General features: G+C 35.3%; 1 protein-coding gene and 1 long non-coding RNA gene across 5 annotated transcripts in view; one reads left to right on the top strand and one right to left on the bottom strand.

Annotated features, from left to right (window-relative positions):
- The window catches only part of LOC141456206 (uncharacterized), a 304,563-nt gene that overhangs the window by 33,465 nt on the left and 255,135 nt on the right, over positions 1–15,963 (bottom strand). For all 3 annotated transcript variants that reach the window (XR_012459651.1, XR_012459652.1, XR_012459653.1), the window contains one exon: positions 3,112–3,434. This is a non-coding gene — a long non-coding RNA (uncharacterized lncRNA). The remainder of the gene's footprint in view (positions 1–3,111; positions 3,435–15,963) is intronic.
- Positions 9,829–15,963, top strand: part of LOC141456203 (T-box transcription factor TBX20-like) — a 159,443-nt gene continuing 153,308 nt past the window's right edge. Inside the window, exons 1-2 of one of the 2 annotated variants that reach the window (XM_074131952.1) lie at positions 9,829–10,737; positions 11,501–11,825. In XM_074131952.1, coding sequence (XP_073988053.1) covers positions 10,611–10,737; positions 11,501–11,825 — 452 coding nt within the window. In that variant the 5' untranslated portion in view covers positions 9,829–10,610. The remainder of the gene's footprint in view (positions 10,738–11,500; positions 11,826–15,963) is intronic. The other variant, XM_074131953.1, reaches the window with a different exon arrangement.

Below are 15,963 nucleotides of genomic sequence, written 5' to 3'. Positions count from 1 at the left end.
AGATTTAAAGAAAATTTGGGAATTTTATCTTTTATAGAAAAATAGAAAAAAATTGTCAAAGTTGGGTGTTTTTCAACGTTACACTTTTTCGTGCAGTTTTTGATGGTCAACCCTTTTACAACTGTCCTACCGGACAGTTTTAATAATTTACGGTCACGAAGCCTATATATTCATATGTTGAGGAAACACTAATTCAGGATATAGAAGCGCTTCTAAAGAAATATAAACCTGGCAGAGAAGAGGAAAGTTAGTTTACATTTTATGGCAGCCGGAAAAGGTTGATTGATTGCGGATCCAATTCCTGTGGTAACACAAAGCTTTGAAGAAAATCTATGAAAAGTACAACGAGCTGGGACGCGAAATTACCAATTAATGTGCGCTAAATAAGAATGAAATGAGGTTTACAGGCGCTTAGTCAAAGATATTACCAATTCCACAATCTCCACTGGGTAGGTGGCAATCGATTGTTCAATGTAAACAAACATGACCGTTTATTGTGTACTTTTTCATTCTCTAAGGTTGGCCAACAGTAGGTAGCCGGTTGTTCATATTGTTGAAAAGTTGTATTTAAGAGTATTTTTATATGTTTCGGTTGGCAGTATTGTACAAAAAAAACTTTAGGAAGCCTATGTTATGCTTATGTGTATTCCATTGGTTTTGTCCGCTTGCCCACACTTGGTCCATACAGTATTTTATCCACGTGCATTTAAGAGAGCCAGAGAACAGATGTTAGCATTGTGTGTGTGGTCTGTGAACTCATCAAATGCCCAACACAATAACTGTTTACTGTGACTTGACTGATGGCCTGGCTAAAAAGCCTTTTGCATGTCCTACTTCAGGATGTAGAGAAGAGCTGCTTATATATCGTCACTGTTCAGGTAGCGTTCAAGATTTTTTTGTTTGTCAACCTGAAAACTTTTATTGGAAGAAACGTTCATTCCTACTCCTTCTCTAAGTAAACATGTGTCGCACTTCTTCCAAATACGTGGCTTTTGACTGAATTACACTTTGGGTGGGCCACGCCTTTACAATTTTCTGCGCCTATTGAGCCTCATTTTGGTGATTCTTAAAGACATTAAACACAAATCTGGTTTGCACACTCACCCGACTTTTTCTTACCGCTTAAAGTAAGTAATGAACATTTTCCTGAAACAATTTGAGAAATCTCCTCGCTAAATCACCAAAAATTTATTCGCTAATAAAGTAGCACTTCCGCCCAACAGATTTCCTTTGCAGCCTCACATTGCACGTAACGTCACTTTATAGAGGGAAGCTTAACCCCAACTATCCCCACCCGCATTGCCAAAAGAGGGATTTCCACATGGCAAATGTTTCAAATAAGAGTTACACGGTCTCCATCTAACAGTCGTCCATTTTTATCGTCAAATCTTTCATTCACAAATTCATTATGTGTATTTGTATTTTAGTGAGATCAGCACGCTTAAATACTCGAACCATTTTAATCAATTTTAAAGTTAGATGACATTTTTTCCCATTTTTAACAAATTACATCAAATTATCTGCAGTTACTTCAGCAGAAACAAATGATTAAAGTGTTTATTAGCGTCCTCCGTAATAGGACTGTTCGATTAGTTGTGCTACTAGTCTCTTTGCTGGAACACCTTCATCAGGTAGAAGCCCAAATGATACGGCTAAGCCAGGAACAGTCATTATACCAAATTCAAGATCGAACAATATTCCAGTCAAAACGCAATTATCGATCAACTGTATTATTCCAAAGCAGGAATTTTTTCGTAACATGATTATCTATAGTCAAAAGTTTTCTGAAAAGTACTAGTATATATATATTTATATATATATATAAATACTCATTAGTAATAGACATTTGAAGATCTACTTCAACGTTTTCCAATAGAAATCGATAAAGATAGCCCCCATTTAAACCTACAACAGCTGTAGACCTAATACATTTCCTTAGTTAGAAAAAACAAAAGACTCTTGACATCGATCAGATACAATAGACTGATAAAGAGTGTTTTGTAACAATAACACATGTATGTAAAACAGTAAATTATTTTACAGCAGTTAGAGCTCACTTCAATGATCATGAAAAACTAAGAGAATATTAAGGATGATCAACTATTTGGGCAGCAAGGGAGTGTATTCTGACAAAGCACTAATGACAACAAGTGGGAATGACATTATCCAATTCTCGCTTTGAGGAAAATGAAAAAAATTAAAGAACTATCAGCTATTTTTGACCATAAAGAGAACAGCTACGCTACTGTATATTACAAGTTATGAATTCCTAATACCTATCATTTATCTGGAAAAACTAATAAGATATTAGGAAATATCAGGTTTGGGCAGGAAAGATGTGTTTTTTATAAAGGCTACTTCGGTTTAGGACAGCCCTAATTTCAACAATACGATTGGAACAGAACAGATAACACATTGAGGATAATAAAGGAAATTATGGAACTACTTGCTAGTTCAGACAAGAAAGGACCTATCTCTTTTCATATATTAAGGAACACTACACAAATTTTATGAACAATCTGCAAGATTAGGCGGAAAAAGCGTGCTTTGTGACATAGAAACACCTATGGAAACCAGGATAATATTTTACAACAGTTCAGAGACCTAACTTCCTTCAATGACTAGTAAAAACAAGAAAATTTTTGGACAGCTCTAATGACAAGTGGGATTAACAATAATCAGTTCACAATTTGTGGAAAATAAAGACATTTGAGAATCTACTTGAACGTTTTACGTTTGAATGTTGTTCCTCCCCAAAGTAGCTGATTGATGTGTAGCTGAAAACTCTAACTAAAAAGCAAAATCTAAACTTTAATTTTGAAATAACTTTAACTATCTAATATGTTGTACCTTTCCTTCTTCCAGAAATCCCTAACATGCCCTAATAAATGGAATCATAATTATAAATAAATCCGAAGTATTTATTATTGACGGGAAAGATAGTTTGCAAAGAAGAGTAATTACCAAGTAAAATTTGACCAAATGTAAAAAATAAATTTTGATAAGGAAATTTTAGAGTGCCACTCGCTATAGGCGAGCCTAGAGCGAGTGTCACGCTACTAATCGCGCCCGAGCGTCATCTATTATAACCACTATAATTCCCCAGTCTACCTTTTTTTGCTGTAGGTTGGGATATGTAACAATATCTTGCAGTTACATATCCATCGATGTAGTCCTTTGCGTCTTCGTCTTGGCGAAGGGGGAAGAGCAGGAGTCCTCGTCAATCGTCAATTGGCACTGGACACTTGACACTAGTTAAAAATATTTATATCGCAAACAAATACTTTGAGCGCAATTAATTTGTAGCGGAATTTGGGAGAACCCGAAGCAATTATTTTTTAGTACGCACAGGTTAAAGTATAAATAATATTTAATAAAGGGTAAAAAAAATTCCGAAGCAATCACTCCCGGGGATTTTAACACGTACTCGGTTCCTGTAACAATAGAAAGAAAAATTATCTATCGACTCTGTTTGATGATCAAAGCGTTACGTCATTTTTATATGTAAGTATATATAACTTATTCGTATGTACTAAGTTTACAAAAATCCATATTTCCTGCGGATCGATTTTGTTCAAGCTGATTATCGGATCCACAAGTGATATCTTAACGTCTTCCAATTTCGACGTGATTTTGATTTTCTAAGCACACACACACACACACACATGTGCAAACTACGAGAAATGAAACCAATTACGAGTATAACTATAGTTTTACACAATTATTTTCAAAACTCGACAATTATGTGATTTTATTACAGTTTGATCAATAAATTAATGAATTCCTTTCAAATGTTTATGCTTTAAAAATATTTCTGTTGATTTCTTTGTTGACTTGCAGTTCCAAAATTTATTTTGCCGAACGTTGTAATGAAAAATTTTCTTTAGAAGATGAAACTATAGTTTCTAATTTTTACCGGTGGAAAACAATGTTAGTTTCTTTAAAATAAATATATTTGCGAACACTCGCTAATACTGTTGTAAAGGAACAATAATTCAAAACAAAGAGACATATGACATTGTAATTGCAAGTTTGCTTGCAGATGGGAAATGCAAAGAAAATTACATTTTCTGTGTGTGAGTGAGCACATATATTAGTGGGGAAGAGGAGGGGAAAAAAAGTAGAAGGAAGAGGTCAGGGCTGACAACAGAACATAATTCATGTGCTTCTCCCATATTTTAAACATACAATATAAATATACATATAGTAGACATCGCGTACAGTGCCATATTAATAATAATAATAATGATAATAACAACGCGACGGCAACCGGAAATAGTATTACGCTTTTAATATCAACAGCCAGCCAGCGAAAAACACGACCCATTCTGCTAGCGACTGGACAGGCTGACAGATAACGGCCCGAAATATACATGTTTTGAGTTCTATAAGTTGTTTTATTATTTATTTACTTACTGTCGGGCACGTATACATATATAATGGTCGGCTGGTTTCATCGGCCATTCGCCCCCTATCTTCTCATAATTATCCCACATTTACTATGTGATTACAAAGAACTTCAGGCGCGTAAAACGATTTAATTTACTTGAATTTCCTCTGTATTGTAATTAATGAATTTACTTCAAATGTTTAGTAATTAGTCAATCATAATTTCATTAAATAGTAGTGATAGATAATAAAATCGGTCTTCAAGAGGAGAAGCTGTCAGTTGTAGCACTAGGCTATGGAATTTATTAGCAATAACATTATAGAAAAGAAAGGAAGGGATTAGCAGAATACTGGAATATCAAAGCGGAGATCCCGGGTTCGAATCCAGCTGCTAGCCCTTAGATTTTTTTTCTTAGGAGCTTCTTACAACTCACTATACGGTGAAAGTAACTTCTGTGTCTAGAGAACACTGTTTTGAGGCCAGCAGTGCTCTGAAAGAAGCTGGACACAAAAACAAAACAAAAATACGGAAAAGTATTAGCTCAGTGATTCTTTGCAGAGACCTCGTTTTCAAGTCCAGCTATCTGCTCTTAGATTCATTCTTCTAACAGCTCCTAAGAGATTACTGCTCCTGTTAGTGATCAGCGTCGACTGTACCGACAAAGCTTAAAAAAAGATCCAATGAATTTATATAATAAATAAAAGAATTAACATTCGCAGATTCTATTTCGATTTCAACCAGCAAATGTAACTCAGTACTGACACTTAGTCGAGGCTCATTTGGTAGGACAGTTAAGGAAAGACAATTAGCAGGGAATCGAAAGTATTGGAGAGCATCGGTTTCCAGAGTGCTTCACAAGAAACACGTCAATGATAGACGAGTATCATCCTCCATGTGTGCATAAAAAAGGTCGTGATGATTTTTCGCCATGGATACTCGTATAGTATGCTTGCCTTAATTTCCAAATGTTAGTGTTCTCTAATTAATCAAGTTATTTTAATTTTATTTTATTTTTTCCACTTTATTCGCCATATTTACAATTACAACAAATGTTGCATCAAGTAAATTGGATGAAACTGGTTAAATTCACATGAAAGTCTTATAACAGCAACCACCATTGATGGAACTCTTTCTCGGTGGATATTACACTCACATCAGTAGGTCCCTACGCCACTTCCGCTTCAAGCGACGAGCAGGATTATCTGGAAGGTGTGGAGAGGAGAATTGTTGTACAAGAGGATTAGGATGGAGAGCTAGGAGGCTGTGAAAGTTGCAGTAGCGAGACTTTATTAGATCAGAGACAAAAGGGATGTGAAGGTCAGTGTGTATGGTGAGGTTAGAAATGTAGTATGGAGCATTCAGGATTTTCCGTAAGATTTTAGACTGTAGTGTCTGCAGGCGTTTGGAGGGTTTGGTTGAGCCCCACACTTATGTCCATATGGGTCTAAATAGTGTCTTGTAAAGTTATTTTAATTTTATAGAAATGTATCTCAAGAGTTATACTAACAAACCTTGATAAACTATGTGGAATGCTTTGCCCTGAAATTCTATATCAAATGATGAAAACCAAGTGAAAATCTGCCCAGCCTAATTTTCTAATTGACGAGTTTCACAAAAACGTGACATAAACTAGCTAACTTTTCTATTTCCAAGACATTGGTGTGTAATTTAGTAATATTCGGAAATGTTCTACTAATTACATCGTACAAAGCTCTAAGACCCCTTCCACTCACTAAATCAAGTAGAATTTGATTCAAACTTAGAGTACTAGAGTTAGATTCAAAGAGTTTTGTAGCACTCACTTCATGCATTGAAGAGAATTAGTAATGAAGGAATTCACCTAGTTTAATGAGTCGCTAAAAGAGGGAAAATCTGACAATCACAAGTTATAAAGGATGGTTTTGAGTCCGGCTGTCTTTGCTTTTGAAGTTTGCTACCCAGTATTCTGTGCAGTTCGTTGTCCGGTAAATAGTATAGTCTGTAACGAGATAACTAAGTGCATTCAATGCAAACTAACTAAAGTAAGTTTAAATACCAAGAGGGAATTCTCACAATAAATATTAGATTGCCAACAGTTATCATTAGCACTCTGCTATCTGAAAGTTTCATTAGAGTGCCTTGGCTACATCCACAGCAGAACAGTTTCACTCCTTTTCCAATAACGGACCGCCGAGATGCCCCGTTAGTGATAACACCCATTCTGTCTGTATAAATTCACCACTATCATTGTAGCTGCAGAACACCTAAATGGAAGTAACACAATGTTCGTTTATTTCTTTTCATACGGTTTACCTCTTTATGTATTTACCAACTGGATTTCCAGGACATCAACCATTTTATCTCAGATTATTGACGGCAATCGTTGTGGGCATCCTGGGTAAAGTGCTCCAAGGAATCCGAATTTGGAGGGCAAAAGGAAAATAGTGAAATTACAGGTCCTTTATAAGACAAGGGCCATTACAAGGGATGGTTTTGAGTCCGGCTGTCTTTGCTTTTGATTTTGCTCCCCAGTATTCTGTGCAGTTCATTGTCCGGTGAATAGTCTAGTCTGTAACGAGATAACACTGTCTGCAGAATACCAGTGCACCGGGCGATAATAGCCTCAGATAATGAAGCGCCTTAATTGAAAATAACAATATTATTTTTACCAAAATACAATAACAATTATTAAAACTGGAATCATTGAAATGAGAGGCGATTCGAGGGAGATCTTTCATAATCCTTCTTGAATAGCCAACGCAGGAATAATCCACGCGCATCTTTTGGACCAAACTTCCTTGGTCATTGTTCTGGTACAGTAATTTGAATAAAAATTCATAATTTAAATTTATTAAATAACGAATTAGTTAGATCTGTGTTATTTAATGTTGTAGTAATTTGGGTATCGGTATCAGTTATTTTGAAATTCAGCTCCTATTCTAACCTTTAATCTACCTTCACATGTTTTCTAGAAAATATTCAGAGATGCATGCTATCTTCATTCAGAAGGACAAACCCATATTTTAGAGTTCTTTTTATCTGTTAAATATTTCTGAAGTAGAATACGATTCTTTGCCAGAGGTAAAAAGGCGGTTTGAAGCGATTATTTTGTCCACTTGAAGAGAATTCTATCTCAACTATAATCTAGAAAAAGTGCTCCTAAATTAAGCCACTTACAGCCATCCAGGTAGGAACATGCAGTAGTCTTTCCTGCTAAATTCAAGAGAAATACGCGCGAGACTACGACCAGTGGGTTATCAGAAAAGCCTAAAATAAAAAAAGTTGTAAACTTTTTCGGAGAATATCTCCACAAGAATGTCTGAAGAGGAGGAACTGAAGATGAAAGAAGAAGACCAGTACCGAGCAGAGAAGAGGAAATGCAGTCCCCAAGAAAGAGCATTGTTGCGACATAATAGCTGACCCAAAATGAGAGAAAAATAGTTAAACAATGCAAGTGGATTGGACTGAATGGTTAGAGCACCGGACACCAGTGATAGACAATGTTGTCTTAATGAGTGAACACTGACCGGAAATCGCCAGTAAACAGGAAAAAAGACTCCAAAAGACAATAACCTCACATCTAGTCTTAATAAAATTAAAATATGACCCCAGAAAATTATTTTGGGCATACAATATTGTAACTATGAGAAAATTTATTGCATTAATGACGTATTATCTCTAATTACACGACCACGGTAATTACGTTAAAAAATAATTAACAATCTTGTTCATATTAATGTTTAAATATGTTATGATTATTTGTGAGAGATATTTTCCCATTTGTAACATACATTCACATGAAGAACATACGCTTAATGATCTTTTTATTGAGACATATATCTGCCAGTAATTAGTAAATTAAGTAATTGGTGACAGGTGTTACAAACTGATACTAAAGTAGGACACTCCTTAGTAAATTGGGAGATTTGATTATACAGTGCTACAGATGAAAATACTTTAACGGATGGATTGAAAATGAGTTAAACATTAGATAAAATGCTTAATTCAGTAGATAGTTTCCTTATCACCTTATTAAGTCCACTTTACTCAGTTTGACGTAGTTTCACCGTAATTTAAAGAATTTTTTTGTATCACTTTAAAATGTGAACAGATAACAAAAATTTGCTAAAAGATTAGCCAATTAATCACGATCCTTTCTACTAAATATCAGTTGAATAGTGGACATACTTCAAGATATAAGATTAGACGACCTTTACGAACAATGACAATTCTCCTATAAGGAAGGCACACTTGTTAATCTTGTAAAGTAAAACAAGTTCCCAATTTTTGCACGTTGGTTTAACATTCACTAATATATTGTCTGACCTGATCATGCCCTATTCTCCTATGGAACGACTTCATGTGGAATCAGGTTAAAACGTCTTCTTTTCAACACACTCATCACCGTTTCTAGTTCAAGATTGTTTTACACAAAAAAAAAAAAAAAATATATAGATTGTTTTGACATGCATCCAAGATTCGATTGTAGGATGCAACAGGTTCACCGATTTAAGCAAGACTGATTCTATGATGGAATTTAATAGCAAAATGTGTCTCATCGTTATTCTATTGAGAAGATGAAAGAGTGCAAACAAAGTTTAAAATTATAGATTTTTCTTGAATTATAAGGAGAGATAAAACCCTGAAATCAGTAAAGCATAAGACGGCTCGAAAACCAAATTTCAAATCATGGTCAATAAAAATTATCAAGCATTCATTTGAAGATTTAAAAATAAAAAAACTTCTGCAGAAATGAAGGCTATCCGGAAAAGATTCATACTTTAGAGTACAGAGAAATGGGCGAAAAGCTGAATTCAAGATATGAAAAACTAAAGCGATGTCCATTCTAAATCGGTACTTGCTTACATCCTCGAATGACGGACAAGGTTTACCACTAGCAGAATTATTAGAACAAGATGAGGAAGAACAACCTAGCGAAGACTCCCTAAATAGAAGATATGAACGAAACAAGAAGTAACGTTTTCAGAGTACAGTTTCAGACACTTCTTCAACTTCGAAACCTGGAAAATTCCATATCGCTGTGCCCAGTTAGTCAGCAGTCTTAACATCTATGTTGTATGCTCTGCTACCTATTCATACAATTATCACCATAGTTTTAAATTTGTCCTAAAGTCAATGGAGCCATATGGCATAACTAGGCTACAGAATTACCAATTAGTAGCTAGAAAATGTGGATATTGGATTTTTGAGTTGTAGCTGGACTAAAGTAGATAATAATTCCAATTCTATATTAAATTCTTGCAGAAGAGCAAAAGGAGTATCAGGATCTGTATCTCTTTCTCTTTGAAGAAAGAAAAACCTTGATATATCCAGAAACTGTAGCGGAGCTTTTAGGAAAACATTTTCCGCTTCCCAAAAATAAGGACATCACCAAAGAGATGAGAAAAGGTATGTGAAGGATAGAGGCCAAATGAAAAGCACTTTGGAAGCTGATGTGGAAAAAGGAGTAGGAGATAGGCGTGGCTAAAAGATAACCCAGCCAGCCGTGTAAAATGTTTGGGGGGGAGGAATGGTGTTGCCTAGGTGGCCCCCCCTCCGTTTAGGGTTGCTTGCAAGGTTTATTATGTAGCTCCGCCCATGTTGATGAAGTGCAAGCAAGTAGTAGGGGTGTCCCCTCCTGCAGTTCCCCTCCGATAGTGGTTGCTTTAGTCTGTGCGCGGAGTCCGTCACGTTGAGTTTATATCGCCCGATTGTTCGTAAACGATTCTTTTTTTTTTGTTTTTGTTTTGGTTGGGGTTTTTTGTTTTGGCTTTTCTTCCTCTTACTAGTTTTCCTTGAGGTTTTCCTTTTACTTTTCTTTCGCACACACTGTTATTTGTTTATTTTTTTGTAAAAGGAACAATTAATTTTTAAATTTAATTTCAAGTTTTGTTATTTTCAATAAAAGACTTTATCTTGCGGAAAAATGTATGGCAATATTCGACGAAGTAAGGAAGTACTGTGACTACTTTCTTGGACAGCCTTCCCTCTCAAGGAACTGCCACTTCTAGGCTATCCATTTGCTCTTCTTCGGCACTAATATCTGTGCTGAAAGAGGCGACACTTTGGACTACCAAGAAAAAAGCAACTGAACTAAGTGAATGAAGAAGTAGACCAAGTGAAGAACGAGGAGAACTAACATGTGCTGCAATAACTCTTTTTAATGAACAACCAAAACTCAAACTGTTCGGCCGCCCCCAAATAAAGACAATCGTAAGAAACCAGTGTCTGAGTTGAGAAGATGCTTGTGGGTACAATGCAAGACGAATTACCGCCTCCGGCTAAAGTCCGGGCCACAGATTTCTCTATCGCTGCGATTATGGCTAGAAGTGATAGGACATCACAGCCTTCCAGAACTCAACCTATTGGTATGTTTTTGGTCTACTTTTTTTTACATAATATATTTATTGAAAACAGTTTAAACTGTAGTTTTCACTAATTTAAAATCGAACAGCAAAAATTTACAGTTGTGTTTTTAAATAAAATTGCTTGCTTAAATTTTTAAATGAACTAATCGTTGTTCTTAAAAGTATAATTCTTTTAAATTCTAAGCAATCTTCAGCTACTAACAAATTAAAATCAGAAATTCCTTATAAATCGAAGAATTACCGCCCAAAATCTGTGAATTAGATATTTGCCGCCAATTTTCGATTCGAACAATTTTTATTACATTTTACACAAACTTATTGAAACAAATTTCACTTTTATTACGTATGATTTACCGTGTAATTTATAGAATTTAATTTTCTGTTAAAAACCTACATTACTTTGACCAAAAATATCGCGTGTAAAGTGTCCTTTTATTACTGTGCTTGTTTATTGGAACCAATTTAATTGGGAATCAATTTTAAAGGCGGGTTATCAATTAAAATTGTGCGTTTAGTTTGTTTATTTGAATTAAATTTTATAAAACTTGAGGAGCTTTTAGTTCTTTGTTTAAACAAAACTATTTTGATAAGAATATGCCAATTCCTTCCAACTCGGCAACATTTCATCCTAATTTCTTTTCTACTCCGAATCAATATTCTTCTTAATGAAGTTTCTCTACGGTTAAAAGAAAAACTTCTCATGCATTTTCACCTGATATTGCCAGCAAAGCTGAAAAGAAAATGTCATCTCTTGTTTGTTCAGGCATTATTTCTGGTGAAAGTTGTTCATCAGAAGAGGAAGTTGAAGTGGATGTTGAAGAATGTTCAGAAAGTGAAGCGGAACCAGAAAGGAAAGGTTCTCCGGCCGGCTCTGACCATGGAGGCGGCGAAGGCGGTAGAGGTAGTACTGGCGGTGCCGGCTCAGATTCAGAAGGACGCGATACTCCGGAATCTTCTGGCCGACAGACAGTCAAATCACGTTGTAATTGCCAAGAACTGTTGAGCACTAGCTGTCATCTAGAAACTAAAGATCTGTGGGATAAATTTCACGAATTAGGCACAGAAATGATTATTACCAAAACTGGCCGGTAAGTAGGAAAATACATTCTTTATTTAATTTTAGAACCTTTTTTTTGAAATTACTTTAAGGTAAAGGGTGACCCAATGAAAATGACCGCATTTATTTCTTTAATAACAACAAAAGTATTTTAGATATAAAAGTAACAAAAAAATCTTTGAAAAGTAGAAACATGGGAGATTATTTGTGGAATATTACATCCTTCAAATGATGACCGTTCTGGGCTCGTACATTCTTCCAATCGTTTAACGAAGTTTTTGAATACTTTCTTCAGCATGTAAGCCGAAATTTTTGCGAATTCGGCTCTAATCCTCGATTTTAAATCCTCTAGATCACGGGACTTGGTTTCATAAACACGACTTTTCAAATACCCCCACAGAAAAAAATCTGGAACCGTCAAATCTGGCGAGCGAGGCGGCCAAGCGAAATCTGAAGAACGTGACAATAAACGAATTCCAAACGTTTCTTTCAACAACGCAAGTGAAAGAGCGGCGGTGTGACAAGTTGCCCCGTCTTGCTGGAACCAGGTTCGATTCAAACGACGTTTGCGGCGGAGATGGGTGATGAGGAACAAGTTTAACATCTCCCTGTACCTCTCTCCATTGACGGTTCCGTCGAAAAAATACGGTCCGATAATTCCCCACGACGCTACACCGGCCCATACTGTAACTCGTTGGCTATGTAACGGTTTTTCTTGAATGAATTGGGGATTACCACTTGCCCAGTACCGAAAGTTTTGTTTATTTACCGATCCAGAGAGTTCGAAATGAGCTTCATCGCTCATTAAAAGATTATTTAAATCAATCTCACCATCGTCCAATTTCTTTAACATGTTTTCGGCGAAAAGTAATCTCTGTCGGTAATCAGTTTCTTTCAACTCTTGAGTGATCATCAACTTATATGGATGGTGGTTCAAGTCTGAGGTTAGAATTCCACGCACATATAGCTGCGTGACGGCGAGCGGAACGAGTTGGACTAATTTTTATTGCTTGGCAAACTTTTCCGATGTTTTCCGGTGTACGAACTGTTCTTTTGGCACCTGGATGAATCTTATCAGTCGTCTTGCCACTTTCACGGAAGTTTTCAACCCACCTGAGGATCGATTTTCGCGTAGGAACAGATTCATTACTTTTAACTTTGAACTGTTTACGAAACGCTCTATGAACTTTCACAACCGATTTATCTCAAAAATACGCTTCTACACAAAATGCTCGTTCTTTTGCAGTGTAACGTTCCATGATTACTAAAATGTTGATAACAGGAATCTCCCAGGTCTCTACTAACCATAGAGCGCGCGTTCGTCCCTGTAGCAGTGTTACCACCACAGTTATTCAAAAAAGAAATGTGGTCATTTTCACTGGGTCACCCCAGTAGTTCTGAAGAAGATCTAAAAGAAATGGCATAAAAATTAATGAAATTTAAACACCACATTCTCTAGAAAACACAGATCTATTTCTTTAATTGACTGCCATGAAATAAAAACGCATTAAAACACTATAAGCAAAAAAGATGTTTTAATGAACATTAAAAGAAAAACACAATAAAACGATAAAAAAAATGTTATCTTTACTAAGTCACGTTCAAGTTGTAATTTTTATTTTTAAGAATTTTATCAACATTCTTTTAAAGGAATTACTGGTTACAAAACAAGATATACAACAACACAAACCTTCTCAAACTTACCAAACAATATTTACTAAATATTTTTGATATTCAATAATTTTTACGTGTAAAAGGGCTTCAATATCATCAAGAATAAGGGCATCATCAATAAAAAGGGCACAATAAAAATGATTTCGCTTACCGTAAACCTTTCTAAAATCATTTTTGACTTAAACTATACGCATCAAAAACTGGCCGTAGAACTGTTTAAGTACAGATGACTATTCTTTAGTTAAGACTTGAGACTATTGAACTTGTTTAAAGAACAAATAAATAAAGTTTTGAAAAAGTAGCCCCACATCGGAAAAGAACAATTTAATCCTTTAAGGATGAATTTAATGAATCTTTATTGCAAAGGATAACAATGGACATCGAGCACAAGATAAATAAGAAATAGGCTGATATAAAGTAGTTTATAGCTAGCTCACTTAAAAACACAACAAATCAAATTCGAAAACTCATTTTTGAAAATGACTGATCTACAGTACTGGGTAATAAAATAAAATCCGAAATGGGACGGATGTAAAGAAAACAAGCTTGTTTTAATGGATACAATCAACTAGTTTTCCGTAAATAAGGGGTTAAAATTGATTATGAAGGGTTACTATCGAAGTCAGAATGAGTTATTCATCAATTTGGGCCTAAGTTGAGTGGTACCAACATTTGAAAACTTTAGCGCCAATTTACTTTTTAAAATCGATGTTTAAAAGAAAAATTGATAGCAATTTAATGGAAAATAATCTTGAACTGGATTGTCCTTAAGGAGGAATATTGCACTTAACTGACCCATCTGTAGAAAAGATTCAATGAGCCTTTGCTATTAAAAGATACTTAAGCAGAAGCGAGCTAAGATTTCGAGCCCCAGTTCGGCTCCCGATTTCAGACACCAAACGTTAGGAATCTTTTCGTAAAAATGTACATATTCTCCAGGGAGATGGAATAACATCTTGCTGGTCATATTTTTTTACGTAGAGAAACCCAGCTAAATTCTATGACAATGTTCCCTCAATAGGCAGAGTTGTCCTGCGATTAGAGCAGTGTTCTTCCTTAGCCAGATAGATTGTGCGAATCTTCAAGAAGCTCAGAATCTCCAGAAATCCCTAAGAGAGCCTAATCCCTCCAGCTGCAGCAGAAACTGCATTCAGAAACAAAAATGGCTCCACACACAATTTTATAAGATATACCACCCTAATGTTGCCCGTAGCGTACCTTCTTTAGCCAAACCTACCATCTTTTAGACTTCCTTAGGAGGCCTAGGGACCTTCTCAATGCCTACTATACTCCGGCACCTATCTTTACCGAACGCTATTGTGGATATCCAGGCAGCATTTAAACCTTTGCCATTTAAAGTTTGAGATTAGATTAGAAAATCATTGATCTTTTTTCGTGAAAAATTCCAGTATAAGTCACATTTCTGGCTAACCGATTTTTTCCCCTAATCCTCTAATTTGAATTCCAGTAGAGTTTCATCTTTATGACACTGATCCTGACGCCATAAGTGTACCGATTTGTCACTTTAGAGAAAAGTATTTCCCAGAAACGAATCTTGAAAGAAAAGTTTCAATCAAAAGTGAATGATATCATCAATGATTTCTTCTAACCTGATGATTTTCAAGATGACAAATTGTGGATCTTGTTTCCACTAAAGATATTAGTTCATCAGGTTCAAGTTGATTTTCTGTTTTCTATTAAAAAGAGTCTAGCGTTTATCCCACAGTTTTTTGCGTGTTATTCACGATAGTAAAATCTTGAATTGGCGACTGCGGAGGCACAAAAGTATTTTCTTTTATTAATTTCTAGCAGCAATATAGTGAGGAAAACTCCCTTAAATTTCCTTAAAGGAAGGCTTCTTTTTAGTTTTGTTTTTAATTTTATTTTTCCTCATAATTTGCGTCAATGAAGAAAGACGGAAACTTTGCTAAAATATCTGTCTTGAATTGAAGATATGATCTCTGACGTAGGTGTATAAACAATGTAATAGTTAATAGGAATAATTTGCTTTTGCTACATGACTAAGATTCTCAAATTTAAACCTCACACTTAAACAAATTACCAATTTAAAGCATCAAGTAAGGAACGTTTACGCTTGATAGAAATTGTCTTTCGTCATCTATTCATCTAATTAAGGAATTAGATGAAGACATGCTGGGTAGAAAGCTGTCCCTACATTTAAGAAAAATTAAACTCCGATAGTTTTTTCGAAAAAGATATCTGCTAATGTTTAGGCTCTCCAGGCCTGAAGGCACTGCCAGCAAGTTTTATATCATTAGACAACTGCGCGTGTGCAGAAGGCTGTAAAAGAACACAGCCTTCGGTTTAGTAATTTAACGTTGAAGAATAAAAAATTCTAGTTGGGAAATAGTAATTATAAAAAATAAAACAATCCTATCACAGCAATAATATTATAAAAATTAATTTTTTTTTAAAATACTTGCTAAATTAAATTCACTAAATAAAATCGGTGATTTATCCATTTACATCGCATT

The sequence above is a fragment of the Rhodnius prolixus genome, unplaced genomic scaffold (assembly GCF_049639745.1).
Source record: "Rhodnius prolixus isolate KJV_2025 unplaced genomic scaffold, Rpr scaffold_4, whole genome shotgun sequence".
Lineage (NCBI taxonomy): Eukaryota > Metazoa > Arthropoda > Insecta > Hemiptera > Reduviidae > Rhodnius > Rhodnius prolixus.
Note: the sequence above shows the minus strand (reverse complement) of the source record. Positions and strands in the feature narration are given on the sequence as shown.